The sequence below is a fragment of the Marmota flaviventris genome, chromosome 10 (genome assembly GCF_047511675.1).
Source record: "Marmota flaviventris isolate mMarFla1 chromosome 10, mMarFla1.hap1, whole genome shotgun sequence".
Classification (NCBI taxonomy): domain Eukaryota; kingdom Metazoa; phylum Chordata; class Mammalia; order Rodentia; family Sciuridae; genus Marmota; species Marmota flaviventris.
Window position 1 is genome coordinate 105,799,597 of NC_092507.1, and position 27,648 is coordinate 105,827,244.

The 27,648-nt window shown below is 41.2% G+C and overlaps 2 protein-coding genes across 5 annotated transcripts in view; both read right to left on the reverse strand.

Annotated features, from left to right (window-relative positions):
* The window catches only part of Dennd2c (DENN domain containing 2C), a 79,630-nt gene extending 78,576 nt beyond the window's left edge, over positions 1 to 1,054 (reverse strand). For all 3 annotated transcript variants that reach the window (XM_027940323.2, XM_027940322.2, XM_071618220.1), the window contains exon 1: positions 972 to 1,054. The gene's annotated coding sequence lies outside the window, so the exon portion shown is untranslated. The remainder of the gene's footprint in view (positions 1 to 971) is intronic.
* A 3,140-nt stretch (positions 1,055 to 4,194) lies between these two features.
* Positions 4,195 to 27,377, reverse strand: Ampd1 (adenosine monophosphate deaminase 1). Of its 2 annotated transcripts, XM_027940268.2 has the most exons (16): positions 27,341 to 27,377; positions 25,816 to 25,827; positions 21,817 to 21,997; positions 20,255 to 20,420; positions 17,592 to 17,757; positions 13,328 to 13,547; positions 12,291 to 12,420; positions 10,697 to 10,891; positions 10,304 to 10,435; positions 9,394 to 9,557; positions 7,377 to 7,503; positions 7,031 to 7,194; positions 6,054 to 6,174; positions 5,218 to 5,391; positions 4,925 to 5,035; positions 4,195 to 4,353 (listed from the first exon to the last, which is right to left on the reverse strand). In XM_027940268.2, exons 1-16 carry the CDS (start codon positions 27,360 to 27,362, stop codon positions 4,195 to 4,197), a joined length of 2,244 nt encoding a protein of 747 aa, XP_027796069.1. In that variant the 5' UTR covers positions 27,363 to 27,377. The 2 variants fall into 2 exon arrangements, with proteins under 2 accessions (XP_027796069.1, XP_027796070.1); XM_027940269.2 differs by lacking the exon at positions 25,816 to 25,827 and having other exon boundaries at positions 27,341 to 27,362.
* Between the last annotated feature and the right edge of the window lie 271 nt (positions 27,378 to 27,648).

The window sequence follows — 27,648 nt, forward strand, 5'->3', positions numbered from 1 at the left end:
CAGATATCAAACTACAACTATTTACCCTTTAAGGCAAAGAAGTAAATTATTTGATTGCTACCGAACTTCATGGTGAATCAGCCACAGTAGAAACGTGCAATTCTTGAAAACTTCAGGAGAATCAATTAAAAATAGGCCACAATTCCAACAATAACAATTTTGAGGAACAACAGCTTGAACAACTTATTTACCCTGTAAACACATTTAGCATTTTATCTAAAGCACTGTAGGTGAATCATTAGCTTTAGGGTAAAGGTTTACATAGTGCCTGCTGTATGCCAGGAACTTAGTTGCTTTATGAACTATGCATGCTCCAGGTGCGTGGTCAAACAATAATACCTGACATTTGTGGAATACTCTCACTCATCTCATGTGACCCTGAGAATACCCACAGTCGTGTTTTACAGTTAGGGAAACGGAGGCCCAGAAAAGTTAATCTGGCGGAGGCGTGACATCTGGTTTGCAAATCGGGCTCAGACTCAAGTCTTTTGACTCATAATCTAATCATCTGCTATGTGAAGTTACTCAAATGCTCTTGAGCGTTCCAATGAGAGATTTTGAAATTAAAATCCTACTTGACGGCTTTCACTATTGTGCTTGTCAGATTCTATTAAGAACCAAAACATTTTTAAAAATGTAAAGTCCGTCGTCTTTGCGCGTCGAAGTTCAAGCTCGCTGGCTAAGCCTGAAGAAAACCGGCGTTTCCTCCCGGCTTCAGGGCGCTCCCGGTCCCCTCGGGACGGCCTAGCGCCACTCAGCCGTGGGGTCCCGAGCGACCGAGAGGACCAAGAAGCGAGGAATCCCCAAGCCCCGCTCCGCCGCCACAGCCCTCGGCGCCCGGCGTCCGCCCGACCTCCCTCTGGCGGACTCTGCCAGACAGGCTCCCGACCGACCGCAGCCCGCGCGGGAAAGCCGGGAGTGGTCGAAGCCCCGGCGGCCTCAGACTCCACCCCGGATCAAGACGCGCTTACCTGCTTGGGCCTCGAAACTGCCTCCTTGGCCGGCCTGCGACGTTCCGGGCCTCCCGCGAGGCGCGAGTCTCCGAGTGCCACTCGGGTCTACTCCGCCCGGCCCCCAGCAGGCTCGCCCGGGCCCAGCCAGACCGAGAGCCCCGCCCCTCCCACCAAAGCCCGTTTCCTATTGGGTCCCGTTCCCACCCTCGTGCTCGGCCCGCCCGCGGCCCGCCCGCGGCCCCGCCCCGCACCCCCTGTGGGGACTCTCCCGCCTTGAGTCCGCGCACCAGCCAAAACCTTGCCCAGCGCCTCGATCGCCGCGACGCTAGGGCCCCAATAGGCAGGCAATCGGCGCCACCCGCGTCCGGCGGAGGCCTCCAGCCAAAGCTCCCTCGCCCACGCCGGGCCTGCGGTCAGACAGGCCCCACGCGACGGACCTGAACTCTACGTGACGCTTGAGTCAACTACCAGCGAGATTAAGCCCGGTTTAAGAGCGGCATCATCTCACTCAAGGAAACTATAGAAATTGTCGCCTGCCCAGTGCTCAGGAGGCTTGCAAGTCTCTAGGAAAACTATAGCACCGGTTTTTTTGTTTATTTGTTTTTTGCTTTTTATGGTTGTTGTTTCTGGCCGAACTCAAAGAGCAAATATTTCTCAGGCAATTGCAAGACAGCGCCGACTTGAAACGTAGGGAGATGCAAATGGCGCTCCGAGCACCTGAGACTTGAAGTCCCAGATCAGGGCTGCTTTTGGTATTCACTCCCAGAGAGCAGCCGCCACGCCCTGTTGAGACACACATGCAGAAGCCTCGCCTGCAACACTCTCTTGTTCAGGTATGTGCATGGCACTGTGCCTGCTGCAAGCGTAGCCCAGTTTCACTTAGGCTGCGAGACTTGGATGAGTGTAGCTGTTTCCCAGGCCCTCGCTCAACGCCCAGCCCCACCTCGCCCCGCCCCATTCCACCCACCCCGCCCCACCCAACCAGACCTTCTTGAGTCTAGAGACCAAACTCTTCCCACATTTGTTCACATAGAGGTACCAAAATAGAAGATTGCCAGAAAGAGAGGTGTTTGGTTACACTTCACAGATGACTGTCACAAGCCAACTTAGCAAAGCAATAAAGGCAGCAGATCCCAAGCTGTTGTGAAGCTATGAGCTGTGGACAATAATACACACACACACACACACACACACACAAATCCAATGAAAGACCAAGAGATACAACTACTACATGGAATAACATTTTATAATGGAGGAAGGGAGTGACAACATTTTTTTAAAAGTCATGTCCCAGTGAGGAAAGAAATGTGAATGTTGTTTGTAATAAATTTTGAACACTGATCTTTATGAATTGCTCATCCCTTATCTAATATATTTAGAAAGCACCCAAGGTAGTCGTCCAAGATGAGATTTTGAACTTAAAATAGTATGGTTTTGAAATTTATTTTTTGAACTTTGCACTTAGGAAGATAACTGGGCAAAATGAGGCAGATTGAATTCCAAGTACCAGATATGAAACCAAATGCGGGTTGTGTGGATGTAATAAATTAATTCACATGCATGTATTCTACTGCCCTCTTAAGGATAAGAAGAAGGTAACCCTGTAAGTCTGAGAATTGAGTGTTTAATTTAGCAGTTTGTATTATTTTGATGAGTAGGAGGCCAATTAAAATAAAACCAGGTTCTTGAAGGGACTTACAAATACTCAGTACAGACCTTCAACTTCAGAAACCAGGAAGAAGAGTCTTCTTAAACCAGAGCTAGTACAAACATGCCGTCAGGGTCACACCTATGCTTTTGGCTACCTGTACAGAATGTGGAAATAATGCAGGAATTTGCTTTCATTTTTTTTGCACTTGAAACATCATTGTTTTCTGAAATGTTTCACACAACTCTATCACATTTGTAGTCCTACTCTCCATAGTTTAGTGCTGTGAACCATTTGAGGATAGAAATGAAATCTTATTATTTATAACATTAGTGTCTAAAATAGTATCTGATACTTTAGATGTTGGACCAATAATTGCTTATTGAATAAGCTGAATGAAATATCAGCCCAGCCACCAGATGGCAACAAGGTTGTGTGTATAGAAAACATGTGGTATTCATCTGGCTAACCGAAATTCTACCTGACCTTGAGTAACATGCATGTTTCTGAAAGGTTAAATGTATATCTTACCTTGGTAAGCTAAGAATCCTCTTGTAAGATAAATTATCCCAGAGTATAATAACTTATATAAGTACTAATTTTTTATATTAGAGCATATCTGCTCTGGTTTTGTCTAAGAAAGCCACTGTTTACTTGAATGCTATCAAAGGACTTTTTTTAATATTTATTTTTGGGGTAGAGATGGACACAACACAATACCTTTATTTTTATGTGGTGCTGAGGATCAAACCCGGACCCCACCAGGTGGTGCTAGGCAAGCTCTCTACCGCAGAGCCACAATCCCAGCCCCTCAAAGGACTTTTTAAAAAAAATGTTCTAATTAGTTATACATGACAGAAGAATTCATTTTGACACATTGTACACAAATGGAGCACAACTCTTCATTTTTCTGGCTGTACATGGTACAAAGTCACAGGGGTAGTGTACATGTACACAGGGTAGTAATGTCTGTGTCATTTCAAAGGACTTTTTAAGGGTTCTAAAAGCCTTAATCAGGCTTAATTCTATAAAAGCAAAAGTCTATATTCTCCCAATATCAAGTCATTTGCTTGTTTTTTTGTTTTGTTTTATTGTGTAGCTTTGGTAACTGTTTTGCCTGAAACTCATGAAAACTCTGGAGTAAGACAAATCTAGGTCCCCACTGCTATACCTCACTAGGTGTATCCTTGGCAGATTATTAATCTTTTTAGTTGCTGTTGTTCTAATTAGTTATACATAACAACAGAATGCATTTCAGTTCATTGTACACAGACAGAGCACAGCTTTTTATCTCTCTCTCTCGTAGTATACGATGTAGAGTTGCACCATATGTACAGTCATACATGTACCTAGGGTAATAATGTTCGGCTCATTCCGCCATCTTTCCTACCCCCATGTCGGTTATTAATTTTATTAACATTCCCCAAATGTAGATAATATCTGCCTTTTGAAGTTGTGAAAAAGATTAAATGAAATAAAACCAGTGGAACATCTGATACAGTCTTTCATATAGTAGGAACTCAATAACTGGTACTATTATTATTTAAACTCTACAACAAAAATCTCACTCATATTAGTATTGGTTTATTTATTTTATTCTGTTGATTTAAGACCCTCAGCAATTAAATTGAGCTCATAACACCAGGTTTCATAACGATAGGCCATGCGGATTTGGGCTACATTTGTCTTCCGGATATCATTTCCACTAGGGCCTTCCTCAAGGTAATTGTTGCCCAGAAACTTTGCTTTCTCCTATAAAAGAAAAGGAAGCAGAATGTTGTCTCTTCCCCTCGCCACCACCTCTGTTATAAACAATAACAGAATCTCCCACAAAAATTTATTCCTTTATGTTGGCCACAGGCAAAAGAAAAAAAAAAAAAGTAAACCATTACAAGCACTCACTAGTGCTTCAATGTGCATAATCTATTAAGAAATTGTGAGCAGTTTTGTTTCCCTTACCCAAGGTATGGCCAAAGAGATAGAATAATCTTTTCTAGTCCCTGTTTCTATCCACAGCAAATGCATATGGTTTGTAGAGGGAAAAAATTTGGGGGGTGGGGGATGCAAGGGATTTAACCCAGGGTTGCTTTACCACTGAGCCACATTCTCAGCCCTTTTTATTTTTATTTATTTATTTATTTATTTATTTTTGAGACAGTGTCTTGCTAAGTTACTGAGGCTGGCCTCCTACCATAGCCTCCCAAGTCACCACATCACTACTTCTGGCTTGGAAAATTTTTTCTACATGTGTTTCTCTAATATTTCAACATTCAAGTTACCAGACCCTTTACTCAGAAGGGTAGCCAATCAAAGACAGTTCTACCTCATGAGAAATTCCACACTGCAGAACACTGTTTCTTGCTACTTCACACATATCACAAGTACTCAGCTTGAAGACTTGTGCAGCAATGGCATATTCTTCCATCAGGGGCTCCTGCAGTTTATTTACATGAAGTAAAAGAAAATGAGAGAGAGAGAAGAATACATTAATAAAAGAAATAATATGCATCTTGCACGAAGAGAATAACAAGGCACCTTGATTGACTTTCAAGTTTTGGGTGGGAAATAACCATTGAGGAAAATGTTCTTGTATTGCTCAACATTCCACTTGTGTACCTTGGTGAAGTGGAATTGCATCGGGTCATCCGTAGATAGTGAGATCATTAGCCCTTTCTGGAGGAAATCTAAAAAAGGATTTTTTGCATACTCGAGAAATAGGCTGTTGTTACTTAGTGGTGACATAGCAATGGGAATCTGGGCTAAGAAAAACAAGTACTGTAACACAGGACTCTGAAAAAAAAAAGATAAAAAACAAGTTTAAGGAGAGTGAAAGAGGAATAGAAACTAGAAACTTTAAAATCTCTTGTTCTATGTGGAACTTCAGCTTCCAACAGAATTATCACCTGCTCTTTAAACTCTTAGTAAAAGAAGGATTCTAGTGTTTCAATGTAAGTACTATCCAACATAAATATATTTTGGATTGTACATTTTCAGAAGCATTGAGTCAAACCAAGTTGTTTATTTGAACTTTAATTGCTTAAGTAAGATGGTCTTAGGCAATTAAAGCTCAAAAGACTTCGCCCTGAAACCTACTTTTCCCCAGCCACATGGAAGTTCTGACTCTCACAAGAGACATTTTAAAGCATGCTACAACAAGAAATCTGGCAAAAAGTAACTCAAGGTAAGCCAAACCACCCCTGAATTATCCCTTTTCAGTGTTGTAAACCAGAAGTCAGGAGATCTGCATTAACTCATCTCTGATGGCAACTAGGTAGGTAATCATGTGAGTGCCTTTGCTTCTCTCTATAGAATAAATCACACTCAATAATCTCAAAAATCTTTTATGCTCTCTTGAATTTGATTCCAGTGCTGGAATCAAATACGGTAGGGAGAAAAAAAGACACCTCTGTATCCATGATAAAAATTAATATTAAGAACAGTCTCCAACTTACCTTTTTTAAATTCAGGCCATGAGAGATATTGTCTGCTATCATGAATGCTGTCATGAGGTGGGTGATAGCTCCAGCTTCCCCACAGTGGGGACGGAACAGAAATGTATTCATGCCTCGTTCCCTATAGAAATAAAATTGCCAAAGGAGTTGTAGGTTCCAGGCAGACTGGTTTACAAGAAAATTCAGTAGAAATGCTCTGGAAGAGAGCAGCCATCCAAAGGATTCAGCAAAACTGGCAATCCCAATTCAACTTCTTAATTCTTCCTAAATACAAACTTTTTAAAAAAGAGGTAGCAAAGGATATGGAAGTCAGGAGGTAACTAATAGTTGAACTGAAACATCTTCAGTCTCAACAGGAGATGTACCAGCACCACCATCTCAGCATTTCTGTGCTTACACTTTAGGGGAAATGGTTCCAAAGAACTCCATTAGGGACTGGGACTATAACTCAGTGGTAGAGCACATACATGCTTAGCATGTGTAAGGTCCTGGGTTCAATCCCCAGCACCATACACAATCCATTATAGTCCTCCTCTACTCCTTATCCAGAGACAACAGGAAAGGTAAAAACAAGGAGTTTTATAATAAGTTGCACAATGATAAACATAAATTCCTAAACTTCTAATGAAAAGGAACTGTGAAAGTTAACTGAAGTCACCAAAAATGTCTAATTTTGTCCCTAAATAAATAAAGAAATGGAAGAACCAGTTAAAGAAAAGAAACTCTGATTTGGGTCAATGGGACACACTGGAGTTGGAATCTGGAGGACCTTGGAGGGCTGATGCATGAGGACAGAGCTGTGACAGACAGGCCCTTTCTTCAGCAGTTTTATTTCCCTCCCTCCTCCCCTACCCCTTGCTCTCTCTTTCTTTCTTTTGGGGTGCTGGGGATCAAACCCAGGGCTTCACTGCATGCAGGGCAGGCACTCTGCCACTGAACCACACCCCCAGCCCCAGTCCTGGCTCTCTGGTACTTACTTTCTCAGGCTGTTGAGCACCATGATGTTTGCATACATGTAATAAGAATAATAAGTGTAAGATGGATTCTTTTCCATCGTCCACTCCTGAGGTTTGGGACTCTTGAAGGAAAACATGTGACCACTGTGTTTGGACTCATCATCCACACTGTCGAAGCCAGTAATCTGTCAGGAAAAGTGAGCCATGCAGTGGGTTCAGTCCAACTGCAGAGTCCCTGTGTTCAGATAAACTTTCAGTTCCAAAGACAAGGACCAAACGTAAAGAGATAAGCACCAAGAATTATTCTTGGCCAGGCCGGGGACTGGTTTATGAACAGCAGTATGAAGGCCTGAAAGGTCATGCTTACGTGCTTGAGGAAGACACTGAGGTCTGGGTGAGCCTGGGGGTTGATGGTGGCCTCAAACACCGGCAGGAAAATATTCTCCAGCATCTTTCCAAAGTGTGGGAGGAAATTCTTAGATCGGAACACATCACTGGAGGCAAGAATAAAGAGAAATTAGAAGGAAAGGAGAAGGTTTTTTTTAGAATTGATGGCCCCCATATGAGAGAACCAGAGGATCAAATGCCATGTACAGAAAAAAAGAACTGGAATGTTCACCCCACATCCACTCCCATATATTTTTCTTGCTTATCCATAAAGAGGGGTTCAGTTTGGGATAGGCAGAGGAAGTATTTCTAGACTATGTGCCATCTCTTCTAGACCTTCTCTTCTACAAACCCTCTATGGTAAGAAAACTAAGCCTTCACAGTTACATCCAGATAGAGAATGAGCAAAGTTTCAGTTATTTATACAAGTACAAGGTATACAAGTTGGTGAGCATGAAACGGTGATCAAGAATATCTCTGATCTGGGCTGGGGTTGTGACTCAGTGGTAGAGCATTTGCCTATCATGTGTGAGGCACTGGGTTCGATCCTCAGCACCACATATAAATAAATGAATAAAATAAAGGTCCATCAACAACTACAAAATAAATTTTTAAAAAAGAATATCTCTGATCTGTGGTACTACACAATGTAATATTACTCAGCCACAAAGAAGAATAAAATTATGGCATTTGGAAGTGGACACTAGTATGCTAAGTGAAATAAGCCAATCCCCCCAAAACCAAAGGCCAAATGTTTTCTTTGATATGCCGATGCTGACTCACAATGGGGGGTAATGGAGTTTCCCTGGATAGAACAAGAGGAAATAGGGGGAAGGGAGGAGAGATGGGAATGGGAAAGATAGTAGAATGAATTGGACATAAATTTCCTTCATTCATGTATGAATACACAACCAGTGTAACTCCACATTACGTGCAACCACAAGAATGGGAAGTTATACTCCGTGTATGTATGACATTCTACTGTCATATATAACTAAAAAGAACAAATTAAAAAAAAAATTAAAAAAGAATCTCTCTGATCCATGGTAACAACAGACAATTATATATGCCAGCCGCTGTTCTAAGAAGTGGCCAGAAATATCAGTTAATTCAATCTTCATAAAAATGATAGGTGCTATTTTTACTCCTTTTGAGAGATAATGAAACAAAGGCACAGAGAAGTCATGTAACTTGCCTAAGTAACACAGCTAGTAAGTGGTAGAACCAGCATTCAAGCACAGCCAGTCTGGAGCCAGAGTGCGTACTCCTCATCACCATACTCTACTGCCTTGCTACCTTAATGGTATTAGATGGAAAGTGCTACCCCTGTCAAAAAATCTACTTTTTTTGGCCTAAGAGACAGGATAAAACTCTTGCAGTGCCACAGGGCACACAGAACACCTGGGAGGTTGCCAGAGAACACATAAACAAGTAAGTTAGATAAAACATCAATGATACTGAACCTATTGAAAGAGAAACTATCCCTGAAGGCAGTGAGTGATGATGTGTGGCCTGAAAGGGAGCCTACTTCCTCACTTCCTCCGCAATACCAGTTTGGGACTCTTGAAGGAAAACGTGATCATGGAGAACTTGAGCACGTTCACATGTGGGTGGGACAATCAGCAGACCGTGGTCACAATACTGATACAAGACAGCTACATCCCAGTACAGATGAATGTGGGAAAGAATGAACTGGACACAGAGGAGACCAGGAGAAAGAAAGTATCCACTGAAATGTACACAGTTCTTCTTTTGGTTTGGTGCTTATTTAGATTCTGGTTCCAATATTGAACTTGAAATGCTCTTTCTAATTCCTGTATGTGGTCAACAGTGCTGTACCCAGAGTGGACAGAACCAAGCATCCAGGACCCTGTACTGAGGTGCTACTTCAACAAAGCTGATTTCTGTCTACATGGTCTGCATGTTGCTTGTTCAAGCAGGGCCGCTGAGGCAGGTCATGGGAACAGGCTATAGGCTTCCCATGGACAGGTACATACTAGATCCTAGGGACCTGGATCATCCATGTCATGTTGGGGCAGTAGATGCGGTTGCTGACAAACCAGGAGGAGAGTTTGTTCCACTCTTCAGGGCTGCGGCCATAGATGGACAGGCGGGGCTCTGCATGCTGGTACTTGGCCTCCACCAGGTCTGCACCTACCTCCTGCAAAGCCAAAACAGGAATCCAAAGCCAGAGATTCCCACCAGCCCCTCAGGGGCCTAAGCCCATGGGATCTAGGGAGAGGAGATGGTTACTAAGAAGAATGGAGGGAATGTTAAAAACAAATAAACAAACATAAAAGGAAAAATATTTTGGAAAATATTTCTCAGTGAAGACTAATGGCTCTCAGAATTCAGGAGGAGAATTCAGTGAGGATAAAAGACTCGTAGAACCTGACAGAGACCTGAGAGAAAAAAGTCAGACTGAAGGTGATGAGGTATCTGAGGTGCCCGCAAAAGAAATGCAGCTCTTCATATTTCCTCTCCCCGCAAAACACACTGCTCCCAACTCCACGTGCTCCCTAAGACACAGGCATCGTGAGGATGAGTGTGGATTCCCACCCAGCTCTTCCTGAATTTGCACCCCAGCACCCAGCTCTTCCTAAATTTGCACCCAAAGCCTGGAAAGGCCAGGTCCTTAATCCCTAAGCCACACCCTTAACTTTAATAGAGGTCTATTAAAATTATTAGAGTGGCTGCTTCAGAAGAAATACTTGCATTCATTTGGGTAGGACTCGACTCCAGAGATAAGGAACCACATCTTCCCTTCCCTCCTTCCTCAAGAGCCATGCCAGTTTCCATAGATCCAGTTGGTTCATCCCCTACCCCCCATTGTCCCCCAAAGATCCAGTTGGTTCATCCCCTACACCCCTTCCTTCCCCCCAAAAGATCCAGTTGGTTCTTCCTCACCTTGATGATAGTGGCAAAATATTCTCCGTTAATGTAGTTATCTGTCTTCAGGTAGAGGTCCCTTAGCTCGCTGGCTCCCACAGGATTGTATTTGTCATTGAATTTATCAAAACGCTGGAATGTCTGGCGCCCCTGGATCAAGAGACAGGAGTAGAACCGTAAGATTATCAGCTGTCTGGACACAGAGTGCTAGGGAATGGCCAAGAGGAACAGGGAGCTGATAACAGGGGAAGGGGTTGGGCTCTGAGAATGAAATCTGAGACAAATGACAGACAGTGAGTGAACTTCAAAAGTGGCTTTCTGTAAGGGTGGTAAATCAACATAATTGAGAGGACAGTGAGAAGCAGAGTCATAGGAGAAAGATATGTGGGGTTTTGAGATATGTTCACCTACAGCGTGAACATCCAGAGAATCAACAGTCAGGTCGTATGGGTGCATTTTTAATTTAGTAAAGAGTTCCTTCAGTGTCAGAGTCTTCTCTTGGGTGCTGTAGACCACTCTGTCAGCATCAATGTGGTAAGATTTCTTAATAAAACGCAGCAGATGTTTCTGGTTCATGCAGGCAGCTGCATGGATGTGGGTGTCCACCTGTGTGCATATTCAGAGAAAGAAAAACCAGCAATCAGCTTTAGTTATACTATTACTCTGTTAGAGGCTATGGTGCCTGCAAATCCCACTGTGGCAGAAGAATGGAATAAATATTGGTGGTAGGAGCTGACAGCTGGTGGAGGTGACCCAGCAATAAAGAACCCGTTTTCACCCTTTCTGTGCCTGTGCAAGGATGTATAAGATTTGACTAGATGCAGTCATAGTGCTTGCTTCTCCTGTGCATGCCTACATCCAGTATACTTCCACATTTGACCCACACAGAGTTCTTGGGGACCATTCTCCACCCCAGAAATACAGTTAGAAGTAATGTAGCTATCATAGCTTTCCTCTCCAAAGACGATAGGGTTGAAATGATGAGGCTATGGCACAGTGATGATGTTTATGAGATAGATATTTTTATAAGTACGATTTTATAAGATGAAATGTTTGGGGTTTGTTTTATTTTGTTGGTATTGGGAATTGAATCCAGAGGTGATTTAACACTGAGATACATCCCCAACTCTTTTATTTTTTTCTGTTTTGAGACAGGGTCTCAGTTACTGAGGGTCTTGCTAGTTGCTGAGGCTGATTTAGAACTTGGCAATCCTCCTGCCTCAGTTTCCCAAGTCACTGGGATTACAGAATTATAAACTAGGCCACTGTACCCAGTTTATAAAATGATGTTTTGACAGATTATTTATTTGTCCAAAATTAGACATAAAGCTGAGCTAAGATTTGGGCCTAAATTTTTGTTCAGATGTTTCCTATTCCTACTTTCTGCCAATCATTTAACTTGCCAGAACACATACTAGAAGTGTTTCTAATTGATTGATTTTCATAGTCATTAGCTCATTGGGTATTCACAATTTCACAGAAGCTGTTTTGAGCAGATATATTTCCCAATTTTACAAATGAGGACACTGGAACTCAAAAACTATTATTTAATTACTTCCCCCAAAGTTTTAACTCAGGAAGCAGAAGAAAAATAACTAGAAGGAAGATCTTGTAAATCCTAGAATTTTAATTCGTGAAGTTTTGTTTGTTTTTCTTATTTTTGTTTTTGATGATAAGTGCGGTGCTAAGGATCAAACCCAGGGTCCTGCCCATGTTAAGTAGAATGCTTCCCTCAAGTGTGTGAAGCCCTGAGTTTGACTCCCAGCACTACACACACACACATACACACACACACACACACTTATAATTTTTTATGCTAAGAGTTTGGTATATCTTTCTCTGGAACAAATAGTAATTTAGACATAGTCTCTCTGCTTTCACTAAAAATCACAAAACCTGAGAAAATTTTGATTAATTAGAAAATAGTGTTCTTCTTGCCCTTTTCAACAAATCATTGGATTAATGTTTTTGCCAGGAATTATCTCTGAGTATCTAAACTTTTTACCTTCCTGCAGTTATAAAAATCTCGGTGGGGGTTGTTTTTCAACTCCTTAAGCTCATCCATCTCATTGAGCATCTGATGGACTTGGAACTTGGAAGAGAGGAACTTCAGGCGACGGTGGGTATAGGTCTTACTGTGAAAAGTAAAGATCACGTAATTCTAAAACAGTCCGAATATTAAAGGAAAAGAAAACAATCACAATTTCAAAATCATCAGAACCCTTATCAACCAAAGGAAACAAATATTAGAACAAATGTTTCAGGCTTCTGTACAGTTAATCTCACTGAAAAGTACTGAGTTCCAAGTGGGGCGTTTGGCATATGCCTGTAATCCCAGCTACTTGGGAGGCTGAGTCAGGAGGATCACAAGTTCAAGGCCATCCTGGAGAACTTCAGCAGACCCTGACTCAAAATGAAGTTTTAAAAAGGGCTGGGGATGTAGCTCAGTGGCAGAGTATTTGCCAAGCTTGTATAAGACCCTGGGTTCAATTCCCAGTACTACCAAGAAAAAAAAAAAAGCATTGAGCTCCAGTTTTTCATCAAAGTTGGACATAATCACAAGGGAGGACTTGGGAAGGCATTTTAATATCAGTGGTGACAGTGTTGTCCAAAGTTAATGGTCCCAGCTGAGCATAGGGCAGACACTTGTAATACCAGCCTCAGCAATTAAGTGAGACTCTGTCTCAAAGTAAAAAGGTCTGGGGATGTAGTTCAGGGATAAACTCAGGGAATGTAAACCCTGGGTTTGATCCCCAGTATCATGAAAAAAAAAATGTTGAGAGCCCTGGCTTTGCAGTCAGCAGATTTGGGCTCAGATCCCTTTTCAGCCATCTGCCTGACTTTGGATAAGTTACTTAACTCTACAAAGTTTCAGCATATAAAACTATAAAAATGCCTCAGAGCATTTGTGAAAAATCAAAGAAATAAGGTAACCAAAAGTTTAATATAGTATTTGAACAGAGTGAGCATTTGATAAAAATGTATTCTTATTATTAATAATAGTAGCACTGGTTGTTAGTCAGGTCTCTCTAAAAAACTTACACAGGTCCTTGGGCAATTAAAGCAAGCAGAAAGTTCATATCATCTAAGAAGTCAGCCAGATTTGGGTAAGGATATGGCTTGGGTTCATCCTTGCTGGCTGCTGCCTCGTTAGGATAGATGTAAACCACACCGTCTTTCATTTTGAGGTGGTAGCCCAGGTTTGCTGGAAGGTCATCTGCTCGGAAGGGGTCTTCTCCCTTCTTCGGAGGAGGGGTAAAGACTTTTTCAATAAAACAGAGTAATATATCAGCACATAGGATGAATGACCATGTAAAAGTAACCAAAATATGAAAAACTACAATATATCATTAGTTTGGCATCCCATACTTCATAAGTTATAATTATCCAACTGTATTTAATTTATCCAGTAAATAATTTTTTTTCACATTATGTGTTCAAAGATGATTAAGTTCATAGTATAAAATGACTATAATAATAATGTTTCATCTAGTATAAGAATAATTTTTGAATTATTTAGAAGTTCACATAAAGTAACTGATATACAACTTAAATAATTTTAATTTTTTACTGAAGTTGGTCATTATAGGCTTCCTGTTTAGAGCATTTTGTTGGGGGGGAGGTACCAGGGATTGAACTCAGGGGCACTTGACCACTGAGCCACATCCCCAGGACTATTTTGTATTTTATTTAGAGACAGGGTCTCACTGAGTTGCTTATTGCTTTGCTTTTGCTGAGGCTGGCTTTGGACTTGTGATCCTCCTGCTTCAGCCTCCCGAGCTGCTGGGATTACAGGCATGTGCCACCGCACCTGGCCTGTTTAGAGCATTTTATTATCCTGTTAAATAATTGCAAAGAGCTGGACACGGTGATATATGCCTGTAGTCCCAACTGCTTAGGAGGCTGAAGCAGGAGGATTGCTTGAGCCCAGGAGTTCAAGACCAGTCTGGTTAATACAATGAGTGAGACTCCATCTCAAATAAATAAATAAATGATAAAATAAAAGAATTTCATAAAAGCAAAGGTAAAACCACAGTTAAGAAAGAGTTTGGATGGTTACCCTTGAACCCAGGGGTACTCTACCACTGAGCTACAACCAAGCCCTTTTTTGTTTGTTTGTTTGGTACTGGTGATTGAACTCAGGGGCACTGGACCACTGAACCACATCCCCAATCCTATTTTGTATTTTTTATTTAGAGACAGGGTCTTACTGAGTTGTCTAGTGCCTCACTAAGTTGCTGAGGCTGGCTTTGAAATTGTAAACCTCCTGCCTCAGCCTCCCAAGCCACTGGGATTACAGGCATGCCCCACCACGCCCGGCATTCCTAGCCCTTTGGAATTTTTATTTAGAGACAGGGTCTTGCTAAATTGCTGAAGCTGGCCTTTAACTTGTGATCCTCCTATTTCAGCCTCCTGAGTTCCTGGGATTCCAGGCATGTGCTACCATGTCTGATTTAGATTGTATTTTTTATTTAATAATTTTTTTAGAAGCAGATTTAGGTAAGCAGAAAAATTAAATGGAAAGTACAGTTTTCATATATCCCCAACCCTCATCCCACATGGCCAGCCTCCTCCACTATTGGCATCCTGCAGTAGAGATTATGTAACAAGTGTTATAATTGACAGGCCTACATTGACTTGTCATTATGACTGAAAGTCCACAGTTTTCATTAGGATTTATTCTTGGTTTGGTACACCCCATGAATTTTGACAAATGTACAATGATATGTATCAATCTTTATAGTATCATACAGAATAGTTTTCTAAAGTGGTTTTAATATAAAGGGAGAAATAAAATCAATTTTTATTATAGGAATTATAATTTTAATTATGTTTACCACCTTTTAAAGCACATATAATTTCTGCTAAAGGAACTTAGAAAAGAGGAAATGGGTAGGGGCTGGGGATGTGGCTCAAGCGGTAGTGCGCTCGCCTGGCATGTGTGGGACCCAGGTTCGATCCTCAGCACCACATACAAACAAAGATGTTGTGTCTGCCTAAAAAAAAAAAAAAAAAAAATTAAAATTCTCTCTCTCTCTCTCCCTTTAAAAAAAAAAAAAAGAGGAAGTGGGTAAATGTTGCCTTCTTTCCACTGCTGACAATTTCAGCCTAAGAAGGCCCGGGATACATTCCACACTGGCACAATTTTTAAGCACTCACTCCTTTATTTTCAACAATATGGTCATTCATGCTTGTGTAATGCTGTGCCCAAGGAAGGCATCACAAAATCTCCTCTTTGCAAATGATGCCTAAAGTAGTCGGAGTGACAAAAATAATAAAGCCTATCATGATTGGCCAGGCATGGTAGCACTTGCCTGTAATCCCACTGATTGAGGAGGTTGAGGCAAATTTGAGGTCAGCTTCAGCAATTTAGCAAGACCCTGGTGACTTAGCAGGACCCGGTCTCAAAATAAAATATAAAAAAGGCTAGGGATACAGCTCAGTGGTAAAGTACCAGGTTCAATGGGAGGAGGGGGAGGGGAGGAGGGGGGAGAGGGAGGGGAGGGGAGGGGAGGGGAGGGGAGGGGAGGGGAGGGGAGGTGGGGAGGTGGGGAGAAGGGAGCTAGGGGCGGGGTGGAGGAGGAAGAAGTTTGAATATTTCCTATTCAAAACTGGGAGATAGGACTGGGATTGTGGCTCAGCAAATGCTCCCCTAGCACGGGCGGGGCCTGGGTTTGATCCTCAGCACCACGTAGAAATAAATAAATTACTAAAGGTATAAAAAAATGTTTAAAAAAAGAAAAAAAAAAAAACTGGGATATAAGAAACACCAAAGAAGGGAAACAATATGTGGCCATATTAAATAACAATTTTATAGTTTTTATATTTAAGTATATTAGAGAAATTACACAGGCAAGATAACCATTCTAAAGGTCAATATTGTAGAGGATAGGCAAACCAATATTATGAGTCACCAAAGTGGACAAATGTTTAACACGATTACAGAGATGAGCTCATAGAACTTGAGATCTTTGATAATATGACGATTTGAAAGGTCAAAAAAATCCAACATACTTGCCTCTCTAGAAATTTCATTTCTAGAGTATAATCCTAAAGACAGTTTCTCAAAGATATTCATTGTAGCCTTGTTGGAAATAAGTTTTTAAAAATCAGAAATACAAATGCCTGAACGTAGAAATTGGTTAAATCAAGTATGGTACAGGTAGTAACACAATAGAAATCTAAAATTATCAAAGGCTGGCTATTAAAAAAAAATCTGCATTTAACTTACATAAAAGGTAGGAAGTTAAAACTGAGATACGCAAATAAAATGCTATAGAAATTCAGAACACAGAGTTCACTTCTATCCAAAGGTCAGAGACAGGTAAGAAATGAAGTATTTGGGCTGTGTCTTGAAAGATGAGGTTGGAGCTACACACTGGGACACAGGGTCAGTTAGCAAGGGGAAGGGCCATCTGAAGACAGGGAACAGCCCAGCTGTCCAGGAGCAAGAAAGTCTTGAGCTACACGAAGATCAGGCAATACTTCCAACTATAACGAAGAGTGCTAGGGTAGAGTAGGACAAGAAGTTTAGAGATAGGTTGAGCAGGCAAGTCCAAAAAGAAACAAATAAAATGCAGTTAGGAGGCCAGATGGCCACAGGCCTGGAGTGCCAGGCTCAAGACTGGACTTACTTTGAAGTTAACAAGAGCAGCTGAAGGTTTCCGGCAGGAAGAGGAAGTGCTCACATCTGTGTATGGTTCCCCCCACCAGCAGTAATGGGATTGGACCCAGGGATGCTCTACCACTAAGCCTCACCCCCAGCCCGTTTTATTTTTTTATTTTGAGACAGAGTTTCAAAAGTGAGGATGAACTGAAAGAATGTGAGATTAAAATGTATCGGAGTAATTTGGAAGGTACCACAATAAACAAGGAGAAATATAGACCTAAATTAGGTAAGAAAGAACAGGTTTAAAGAGATGCTGTACAAACTGAATCCAGTGATTTTGGACATGTGGGGAGCAGGCAGAATGGAGCCAGAGAGGACTATGATATTTTTAGACTGGATTACTTGCAATCTAGGGGCATAGTTTAAATGTACTATTTAGTAGTTAAATCAAAGAATATATCCTTATTCATTTTATTTATTTATTTATTTTTGGTCCAGAGGACTGAACTCAGGGGTGCTTAACCACTGAGCCACATCCCCAGCCCTCTTTTATATTTTATTTAGAGTCTTGCTGAGTTGCTTAGGGCCTCTCTAAGTTGCTAAGATTGCTCCTGTCTCAGCCTCCCAAGCCACTGAGATTACAGGCATGCACCACTGTGCCCGGCTTCCTTTTCATTTTATAAGAAAATAAGTTACCTGGATAGAAGCTTTCATTGGCTACCCAAGCTTCACCATCAATGTTCCTCAAGTACTTGGAAGGGGTTTTCGGGAACCGCTGAAATGACTTCTGCATGTATTTCTCCCGTATACACAATGCCCGATACAGACCCTTACAAACCACTTCAAAATCTTCAACTGTTACCTGCCAAGAAAATGTCAGAGCATCAGAGTCCTGTAAAAATCTAAATGGTGGGTGGAGCTTATCTCTGGCACCTCCCAGCTCACCTGTGTATTGGAGGCCATGATGAGCCTCACCTTCCTTCCCCCTGTTTTTGAATAGATTTGGATTCTGGGTCCACTCCAGGAGCAGGTCTGGGAGTTTTTCTAACTTGTCTCCACCAAAACATACCAGTCCTGTGAGTCTTTCCCTTATAGTCTTATATTTGTTTTTTGTTTTTTTTTGGGGGGGGCATGATGGGAATCAAATCCAGGGCCTTGCCGTGCTAGACAAATGCTCTACCATGAGAATGTTCTAATTTCTTTCTCAACCCCAGATCCCCTGTTTTGGTTTTTGACTTTTGCTACATCACAATGCTTATCCTACAAATATGATTAAAAGAACTCATTCTAACATGGTATATATTTATTTCCTTCCATGGTATATACTTTTTCCTTCAGATTGACTTCTGAAGACAATCTCTCAACTGAAAGACAATGCAATTCTAATCGTGAGAATTTGAACCACTTGTTCAGTCAGGGAAATATTTTGGGATAAATACAGTGTCTTAAATCTCTCAGATCCTATCACTCAAGTACTGCCTTCTGCAACGACGGATGGATCAGAACATCATCCTGTAACAAGTTATTCCTGTGGATAATTTGAAAGAGAACCTTACCTCTGGCTGAAACTAGACAACTTCCAAAGTAAAGCTTTGTTAGAGCCACTGGAAATTTCCTAACCTGGTCCATTTTCCTTCCCCACCCCTAACCCATGGCTGGGCCAGCCCTGCGCAGGCAGTATAATTGGAAATCATTGAATGATCATAATTGGAGTCCAAAGACTTTTTCTCCTGGGACAAACAAAAGCTTGTTCCCTATGGTTTGAGATATAGGAATCAGTTCAAGTATTTTTAAAGATGTCCTGAAGAATCTGGCCCAGTTGCTAGGTCTGGGGGTCTGCTCCCAATGATATACTTGTTCCATTGCCACCGAAGAGCCCGCCAGACTATCAGGTCCTCGGGGACAGAGCTGGTTCTTATTCACCTTTCTGTCCTCACTTATCATACAATGCCCAGCACTGAGAGGCTGCTGAATGAGGACAAATTAAATTGAATCAATCAAAATAAATGGATAAATAAATAAATTGAATCAATTGTTTATCAGGGATTAAGGCCTTAGGTCTTTAACCCTGATTCCCCCTTTACCTCTCTGCATTCCAAGGATGAAGACTGGTGTGGGTACAGCCCACAGCCAGGGGGAGTTGTTCAGTGGCTTAGCTATATTCAGCCACCAAGTAGAACGTGTCCTACAAGACTGCAAGCCAAGTTTCAGGTGCCCTCTAGCTTTCAAAGGAGGAGCAGTTACTCCCTGATATCTGTGTGCCTTGTCCTTCCTTCCATCTTTCTTTTAATCTTCCCATCTTTCTTTTTATTTCTGCTTTCATTTCTGCTAAACTCATGGGTATCAAGTTTGTCTTGTAATTTGAGAACTCTGGAGTTCTCAAACTGTGTTTCACATGTACTTACCACTATTAAATGTTTCACTTAAGTTCTTTAGTGTCCCAAACCCTGCCATTTGCAGATCATCTTATGTTATACAAAAAAATAAATAAATAAATAAAAATAAACAAGAACGGTTTGCATTTCATTGCTGCGTCACTTCTTAGTATCTTAGGACTTAGCCTGTCTGGGTCAGTTACATGAGAAGGGGGCTCAGGACTGGTCATTAAAGCTATATTTGGAGCACAGACCCATGGCTAAATAACAGTTTTGCCAATATGACACTTATACTGCAAGTCTGTGCAGCAGAGATTTATTAATTGACCAACTGTTCTGGATAGGACAAACAGGTCAAGTTGTTATTAACATGCACTTACTATTCCTGTTTCAAGCGTAATCTACTGCGTAAGCATTTGCCATGAAACTGGAGAATTTAGTTGGTCCAAAAAAAAAAACCAGTCCCTTAGAATGTTCTAATTTCTTTCTCATCTTTCTTTCTTTTTTTTTTTTCCTGACCTCTCCTTCATTTGTCCCTTTCTCCTGATCTTTTTCCTTTGTTGGTTTATGCTTATGCTGCCTGCTCCATTCTGGGTTTCCCTTGGGTCCGTCTTTCCCCTAGAGCTCCCTGTGCCTCCCTGAGGTTCCCTTTCCTGTTTTAGGGAGTCATCAGCGAGACTTGACCATCTCTCCTTGCTGCTCTTTGGTCCTGCTGTCAAAATCTGTCCAGTGTATTCTGGGGCACATGCACTGCCCATGTTCTCCACACAAGCAAAGGACACAGGGGAGAAAAACCATGTGGGATGATAAAAGTATTACAGGAATAGAAAACATATCACATTAGTACGGAAGTGCTACCCCGAAGTAGAACAAAGGACAGATGAGAGGACACCTTCTTTAACAGGAAGTGGGAGAAGGTGAGAAACTAAGAGCCCAGCGGAGCGGCTTCCCAGTAGCTTTGTCTGAGTGGCAAGGACAACTCACCCCAGAGGCATAGTCACCCGTGATTTGCACTCTCTGAAAATCGGGCACGTTCTCGTAGGTTGGAGATGAAGAAATGCATTCGTCAATGTGGGACAGTTTGGTGGAAGATGTCTCACTTATTGGAATTGACAAATTAACGGTCTTCCGTCCTTGGAAACGTTTTTTCCTGGGTTCAAAAATTTAAAAATAAGAGGACTTAAAGTGAAGTCTTCATCAGGATTTTTCATTGTAATAGATGAATGTTTCATTATGCTATTTCATTTTGAGGACAAAAATGAAAATTAGAAATTGGATTAGGTGTCAGAAATAGAATACAAGTATAGAGGGAGAAGATGTCACTGAAGACACCTGACAAGGGCTCCTTTTGGTGTTTCTCAGAACAGTGGCCCTTAGGGAACATGACACCATTCCTCCCAGGTAGTCCACTCCCAGCAGAAGAGGGAGTCTAAGTGCTCCGATGAGCACAGGCTAACAGTAACGAATTGTGTCACTTTGCTCATGTTTCTTAAATTCTGCAAGCTTCCATCTCCCCAGGGGGGGGGGGGAAAAGTGGTGCAGTAATAGCTACCTTAGAGAATTTCTGTGAGATTGATTTCCTATTTAAAATTTTTTTTTCGTAGTTGTATATGGACAAAATGCCTTTGTTTTATTTGTATGTGGTGGTAAGGATTGAACCCAGTGCCTCACACATGGTAGGCAAATGCTCTGTCACTGAGCTACAGCCCCAGCCCCTCTGTGAGATGTATGTATATAAAATCCCTAGCACAGTACCTGGATTGATATTATTTCCTCAAATCAACAAATACTTATTGAGTTTCTAATTTAACACAAGTCTTGTGTGAGGTTCTTTGGGTGATGCCAGAGGAGGTGGTTTGTTGTTTTTTTCCTAAGAGACATAAGACCACAGGATAGGGCTGTGGGATGAGGGAAGGGCTGAACAGTGGGAATTCCAGCTAAGTGGTCAGTGTAGGTTTGAGGACTAAAGTGTGGCAGGTCGTCACAGTGAATCCTAGGGTAGTTCAAGTAAAAGAAAATAAGACTTTGTCAAGAGGGATCTCTGAAGACTACTCGGGAGAGGCAATAAATATGCATTTGAACACAGAATGGGCAGGGCAGAGGGCAGGAATGGAGAGCGGCATCCCTAAGGCCAAGAAGCTGTCAGACTGGCTGGAAGCAAGACTCAGGTCAGGAAACACAACACTTAGGTTGGCTAGGGACACAGCTAGAAGATGTAGCCTCGTGAGTTCCAGTTTATGTGACAGTTGCATATAGGCCAAGTAAATTCAGGACAGCTGTTGGCCCACTTTGGTTTGGAACAACTGCATAGGTAGCTTGAGGCTTCGACTCAGGGAGATGTGGGTGAGGGTCTGGGGCTCACTGCTTTCTTCTTTCTCTGTCATTGGTTCTCACCCTAAAATACAGTGAATGGGGTCAGGAGAGAGTTTCTAATTCTGGCAGAGTTCTTTCTCTGAGTTGAACCATTGTTCAGACTGAACTATATCTGCCCCATCAACTCCAATTCCTTGTGCTCAGGTACTAAGCAGTCCCCCCACGCCACTTACCTCCTGCCCTCTGTAGAGGTGGCCAGAGTCTCCATGTGGAATATGTGTGCTTGCATCTCGTGAAAAGAAATTGGACAAATCTCATCCACGTCAAAGGGAGAGATCTCATGACGGCCTCCCTCATCTTTGACTTCAGAGGCAAACACTTTTTCAGCAAAACTACGCATCGCGTCATCGATTTCTAAAAGAGGTTTTTTTAATATATGAGGGTTCAAGTTTCTTTTCTCAAAAAAATCTGAGAGTTTCTGCTAGGTGCGAGGCACAAGACTGTACTGAGTGCATGGCTTCCCTGCTCTCCAACCTGGGTTGCTGAAACACAGCAGAGTTTGGGCCTCACTCTCCATTAGTGCATCTCTCTGTGCGTGCAGCTTAGAAATCTGCTTTCAGATACATGGGTCAGATTCTCACAGCACATTTCTGGAGGGTCCTAAAGATGGGACTGTGCTCTCGTAGCTCCAACCCTTAATGGAAAATTGCCTGTTGCTGTCAGGGCTAAATTGGATTTCATAGTGACCAAGTGGCAGTTGTTCCCATGAGGCTAGTGGTCTTACAGATGGTTTTGAAGATGTGGATATGGTTGTTGGTCCTTTAGGGATTTTCCTAAGAAGAATCAATGACCCCAGCAATCACTGGGAAATCTGTTAGTCCTAAGAAATAAATGTCATCTTCTTCGTTTTGGTGCTGGGCATTAAACTCAGGACCTCACTCGTGCTAGGCAAGTGCTCTATCGGTGAGCTACATTCCCAGCAGAATTTTCATCTTCTTAAGACAGAGATTGTGTTTCTCTCACACATCAAATCTCGTTTTTGTCCCCCAAATCCTAACAATTTGGTGACATGCTGCTATGTGGGAGAGGGGAGCCACCAAAATTTATTACCATATGTTCGGACTTCCCTTCCTTGTGGCCATGGCCTTCCATAATGAATGACCTTTGGAAAACCAATTTGCTTTTACATGCCTTACTTTTCCCTTTCTTAAAATCAGGGGAGAGGGTGGCTCTCAGCCTGGCACTGGATGACTCTAAAACCTTTAGAATATAAGAGAACCAGCTTCGTCATTCAGAGTAGTGAGGATCATCAAGTATCTGCTTCACTGTTAAATTCCACTGTTAAATTCTCTCCAGATACCCAGTTGTTTACATTTGACTTGTCATCAGTTGTAATGCTTGTAAAAGCCTCTTGGTATTTCCAAAAAGAGCTGGTAAGGAGTCATGAGAATGGTAAACCATTAACTATTTGAGGCAATAGTAGAAGACAGAAACATTACTCATCCGATGGCAAGAGAAAGATCTCTCCAGGCCACCAATGTCTACGCAGGCCTCCAAAAGGCAACATTTCCAATTCTGACTTAAGTAAATGTAATCAATTCAAGGCTCTGCTCTGCACTTACCAACTCCTCTGCCTTCCTCTGTTTCAGTTTTCTTATCTGTCAAGTGGGGACACTAATACCGACTGAACCTCCCTTGCACAGCTGTTGTGACACCAAGTAAGTTAATGAATGTGGAAATACTTTAAGGAAAATAAAGCACCTGATTAAATTGAATGATGTAATTTGGTGACATTGGTCAAACACACATTCAGTATTTAGGGTTAGCTTTGGGCTATTAAGGAAATGGCAAATGATATGACTTTGTTTAGAATGAAGCCTTCTTTAGAAACGATGGTAACTCACTCATAACTTCAGCACCACTGTCAGGTTAGCGAGTTTTAAAATACTGATTTGTCACAGCAGAGTTAACAGAGAAGCTCACTCTGTTGGCTGAACTTCCTGCATCTCTCTGCCTCACTAAACTCAAACACTTCCTGAAACTGAAAAGCATCTTTGGAAGCTGTTAGTAGTTCTTTGGCAAGCATCATGATCCACGAAGAAACAAATGGTGCCCTAAGAAAGTATATCTGATGGCTAAGAATGCCTCACTGCCAGTTGATCCCCAGAAATAGCATCATTCTTTCCTAAGCATCACAAGTAGGCATGTGCACCTCACAGATGAGTGGCAAGCAGGAGTTAGAAGAGGCTTCATGCACCATGAAGGGCAAATGGAAACAGACCAGTCAGTTATGATGATGAGGATGAGGATGATGATGCAAACAGCTTGTCATGCAGGGTCTGTGGTGATGCTGCTAACAACCTACGGAAGGACGGTATGGAACCAATGCCCGGAGACCAGATCCAATTTGCTGATGTCTGGCTCTTCCAGAACAAGTATTCATTATCTGAGACGGCACATACATATCTTTTTTATAGCAGGGATTGAACCCAGGGGCACTTCACCACTGAACTACATTTCTAGCCCTTCTTATTTTTTTATTTTGAGACAGAATATCATTAAGTTGTTTAGGCCCTCACTAAATTGCTGAGGCTGGCCTTGAACCCACAATCCTCCTGCCTCAGCCTCCCAAGTCATTGCGAATATAGGTGTGCACCACATACCCGACAGTTTTAGATCTTTAAATATTATTGTTTTTACTAAGATTATGGCTCCCTAAACCACTACAAGCAGTTGAAAAGTAGAAATTCTATTCTCGAGTAGTTTATATGATGACCCAAAATTATATGGTCGCTATTTCCTTCCACTGAATCAACTAGTTGTTTTGATGACTTCACACAACCACAGCTGAAATTTAATCCCTAACTCAAGAGCTCTCCCATCAAAAATACTTCTGGGAGTGGTGGCAGTTGTGGGAAGGAAAGAGTGAAACTGGTATTTCAAAATATAAGCAGATAAGATTTAATGACAACTTGAATTCAGGAAGTAAAGGAGAAATAATCCCCTCAGGTTTGTATGGATAATTACTGACTTCTTTTTGAGCAAGTTGTTAGAGATAATAGAACATCCAAGTAGCAATGTCTTTTTTTTTTTTTTTTTGGTACTGGTGCTTAACCACTGAATCACACCCTGAGCCCTTTTGATTTTTGATTTTGCTACAGAATCTCATTAAGTTACTTAGGCCTTCACTAAGTTGCTGAGTCTGGCCTTGACTTTGCAATCCTCCTGCCCCAGCCTCCCTAGTCTTTGGGATTTCAGGCTTGCATCACCACACCCAGACCGAGTGACAATGTCTTGACAGATACATCTGGATTGAGAACAGACAAGAGAATAAGAAAAAAAAAAAAATAGTACAATGGTGAAGCAGAAAGAATACTGGATTAGGAATAAGAAAAATTGACTGTGACAGCTGGGTGGCCTTGGGCAAACCAAAAGATCACTGGGAGCCTCAGTGTTCATCATCATAAAAGGAGAATGTTAATAACAATAATATCCACTTCAGAGAGTTGTTGTCAAGATTAAACAAGAAATACTTTAAAAGCTACACAGTACCATCCAGAAATTGGAGATCATTATTATTAACACAGGGAGTGCAAGACTCTTGAGAAAAGGAATGTCATGCTTGCTCTCCACCCACCAGGTTCAGAAAAACATGTATATTTCTCAGCAGTGCCTTATTCACGTGTGGGAGATGAGGTAGTAGATCTTTCATCTGCTACATGTTATCTCACAGAGGAACCCAGAGGCAGACCTACTATCCAGTCAGCAAAAGGACAAGATAGGAGATGGAGGGCAACATCCAATGAGGTTATGATTTTATCTAAAATGAGTTTGTATTTTAATTAATCACAAAAATTCACAAAAAATTTTTTCTGCATTGGGGTTGACTCAATAGGTCCCTTTGGCTAATCTATGTCTTTTATTTACTTATTTATTTTAAATTTTTTAAATTGGTTGTGTCTTTTATTTTAAAATATCAAATAAGTGCCCAGTGAAGTTTTCTTTGAAAAATATCAGAGTTTTTGTTTTGTTTTTGGAATCCAGAAAATCCAAGAGTTCATTTGCTACTTTTTGGGGATATCTGTGGTCATTATTTATCTTTATTGACTTTCGAGGGAATCATTTAATAAACACTGCTGAAAAATAACCATGTTTATGAATTAAGAAATAGTATCACATTTTTAAATTGATACTCTGGCAAAATAGCAGGAGAAACCGTCCAAGATACTCACGTTTTCCTTCCGCTGTATGAAATAAAATAAAACAAGATTCATTATATGAACAACTGACAGAAATCATAGTAGCTATTAACTAGTACTTTGGAAAACACTGGTTGGCACAGGAACAAGGTGGTAGGAGTTATGCCAGCTCAGTCTTTTAGCCTACTTGAAGTTTGCTGTCTTAGGAAATGCTGGGAAGATTGTTATCATATAGCTCTTCATTTCCTTTTCTTCTCTCTCTCTCTCTCTCTCTCTCTCTCTCTCTCTCTCTCGTGGTACTGGGGATAGAACCAAGGGACTTGCACATACTAGGCAAGTCACCTGGAACTTGTGATCCTCCTGCCTCAGCCTCCTGAATTGCTGGGATTACAGGTGTGCACCACCACGCCTGGCTTCTAATATGTCTTTAAATACTTGTGTATAATCTTAAAAAGGCTTTTTGTTTGTTTGTTTGGTGGTGATGTGGATTGAATCCAGGGTCTCATGCATTTAATGCTCCACCAATGAGTCACATCTCCAGCCCAAAAAAGTACTTCTTGTAAAATGTGAATTAAAAAATATTCTCATATGATGCTGGTAGAAGGTAAACTAAAACAGTTCTTTTGGGAAACAATTTAGTAACACCTACCAAATAGTCATTTCTGAGAAGCAATCCAGTGAAAATTCTCATTTAACACAGGAAAAACTTTAGGTACAATTATTGTCAGAGCACATTTATACTTACCCAAAACTATAAAGAATCTAAGAGATTAGCTAAGAAAATTAGAATATTATACAGCCATGTAAAATGGTGTTAAGGAAGAGTTTGAAACACCATAATAAAAGTGGTTAAGTTATAACAGTACGCCAAAGCATTATCCTGCCAAACAAAGGACTAAAAAAATTACATACATAATATAAAGATCACTGTGTTTTTAAAAAGGTTCTTTAATTTTGCATGGGAAATAGATTGAAAAGAAAAACACTAAAATGTTAAGAGCATATTTTTGGGGTAATGGGACTGTGGTGATATTTTTCTTGTTACTACTTTCTAATTTTTGTAAATGAGTGTTTATGACTTTCATTTATCCATATAATTTTATCTTTATTTCCTATGAAACATTCATTGCTTTTATAATGAAATACTTATAACATTATTAGTTTTTAAATTACTCTGTGTACAAACCCGGAATGTGAACCATCAGAATACCCAGATTGGGTTAAAATTCACATTGTGCTCATGATTTTTAGCTAGAAATATTGTGTAGGACCCTTCTCAGAACTGGACTGTACAAATTTTGTTTAGACTAGCAGAGTAGATATCAACTATCTCACAGTTTTCTAAGGGATCATCAAAGATGCCATTTTAGAAAATTACCCTCCTCCCCAAACTAAAAACAAACAAAGCTTGAGAACGTCTTGCCTCTTTCTAACATGTATTGTTAAAGCTATTGGGAATCTTAAATAAAGGATCATCAAAGCTGATGTAACAGTTAAAGGAAGGGTTGCAAATGAATTAAAAAAAAAATGAGTTCTCCAAACACTTTTGTACACCTACCTGGAAGTTTGAACAGAGGCATTGTTGCTGGAATCCTCGATTCTAGGATAGCACAGTAGAAAGGAAGAGATGTGGGGATGGCTGGCTGACACTTTAAAACACCCTGACACACACTTTATTATTTTGCTTTACCCCCTGTAACCTGACCTTCTCTGCTAAAAGGAGAGAGATGAGCTTCAGACCTATTTATAACTTTAGGCAATTGACAGTGAAAAACAGGTGAAGCCTTCAGTCTTTATGTGGGGATTTTAGAAAAGATATCTGCAGGGGGATTGCTTTGGAATTCACTTCCGAATCTTCCTGCAGAT

Bases quoted from the DNA above. Each gene is read 5' to 3' on its own strand.
- Ampd1 (XM_027940268.2), bottom strand. From the start codon at position 27,362: ATGCCTCTGTTCAAACTTCCAG. The intron at 13,548-17,591 runs GTAACTTATTTT...TTATTGAAAAAG, and splicing joins CAATGAAAGCTTCTATCCAG to TCTTTACCCCTCCTCCGAAG. The intron at 12,421-13,327 runs GTAAGTTTTTTA...TACTTTTCACAG, and splicing joins TTAATTGCCCAAGGACCTGT to TAAGACCTATACCCACCGTC.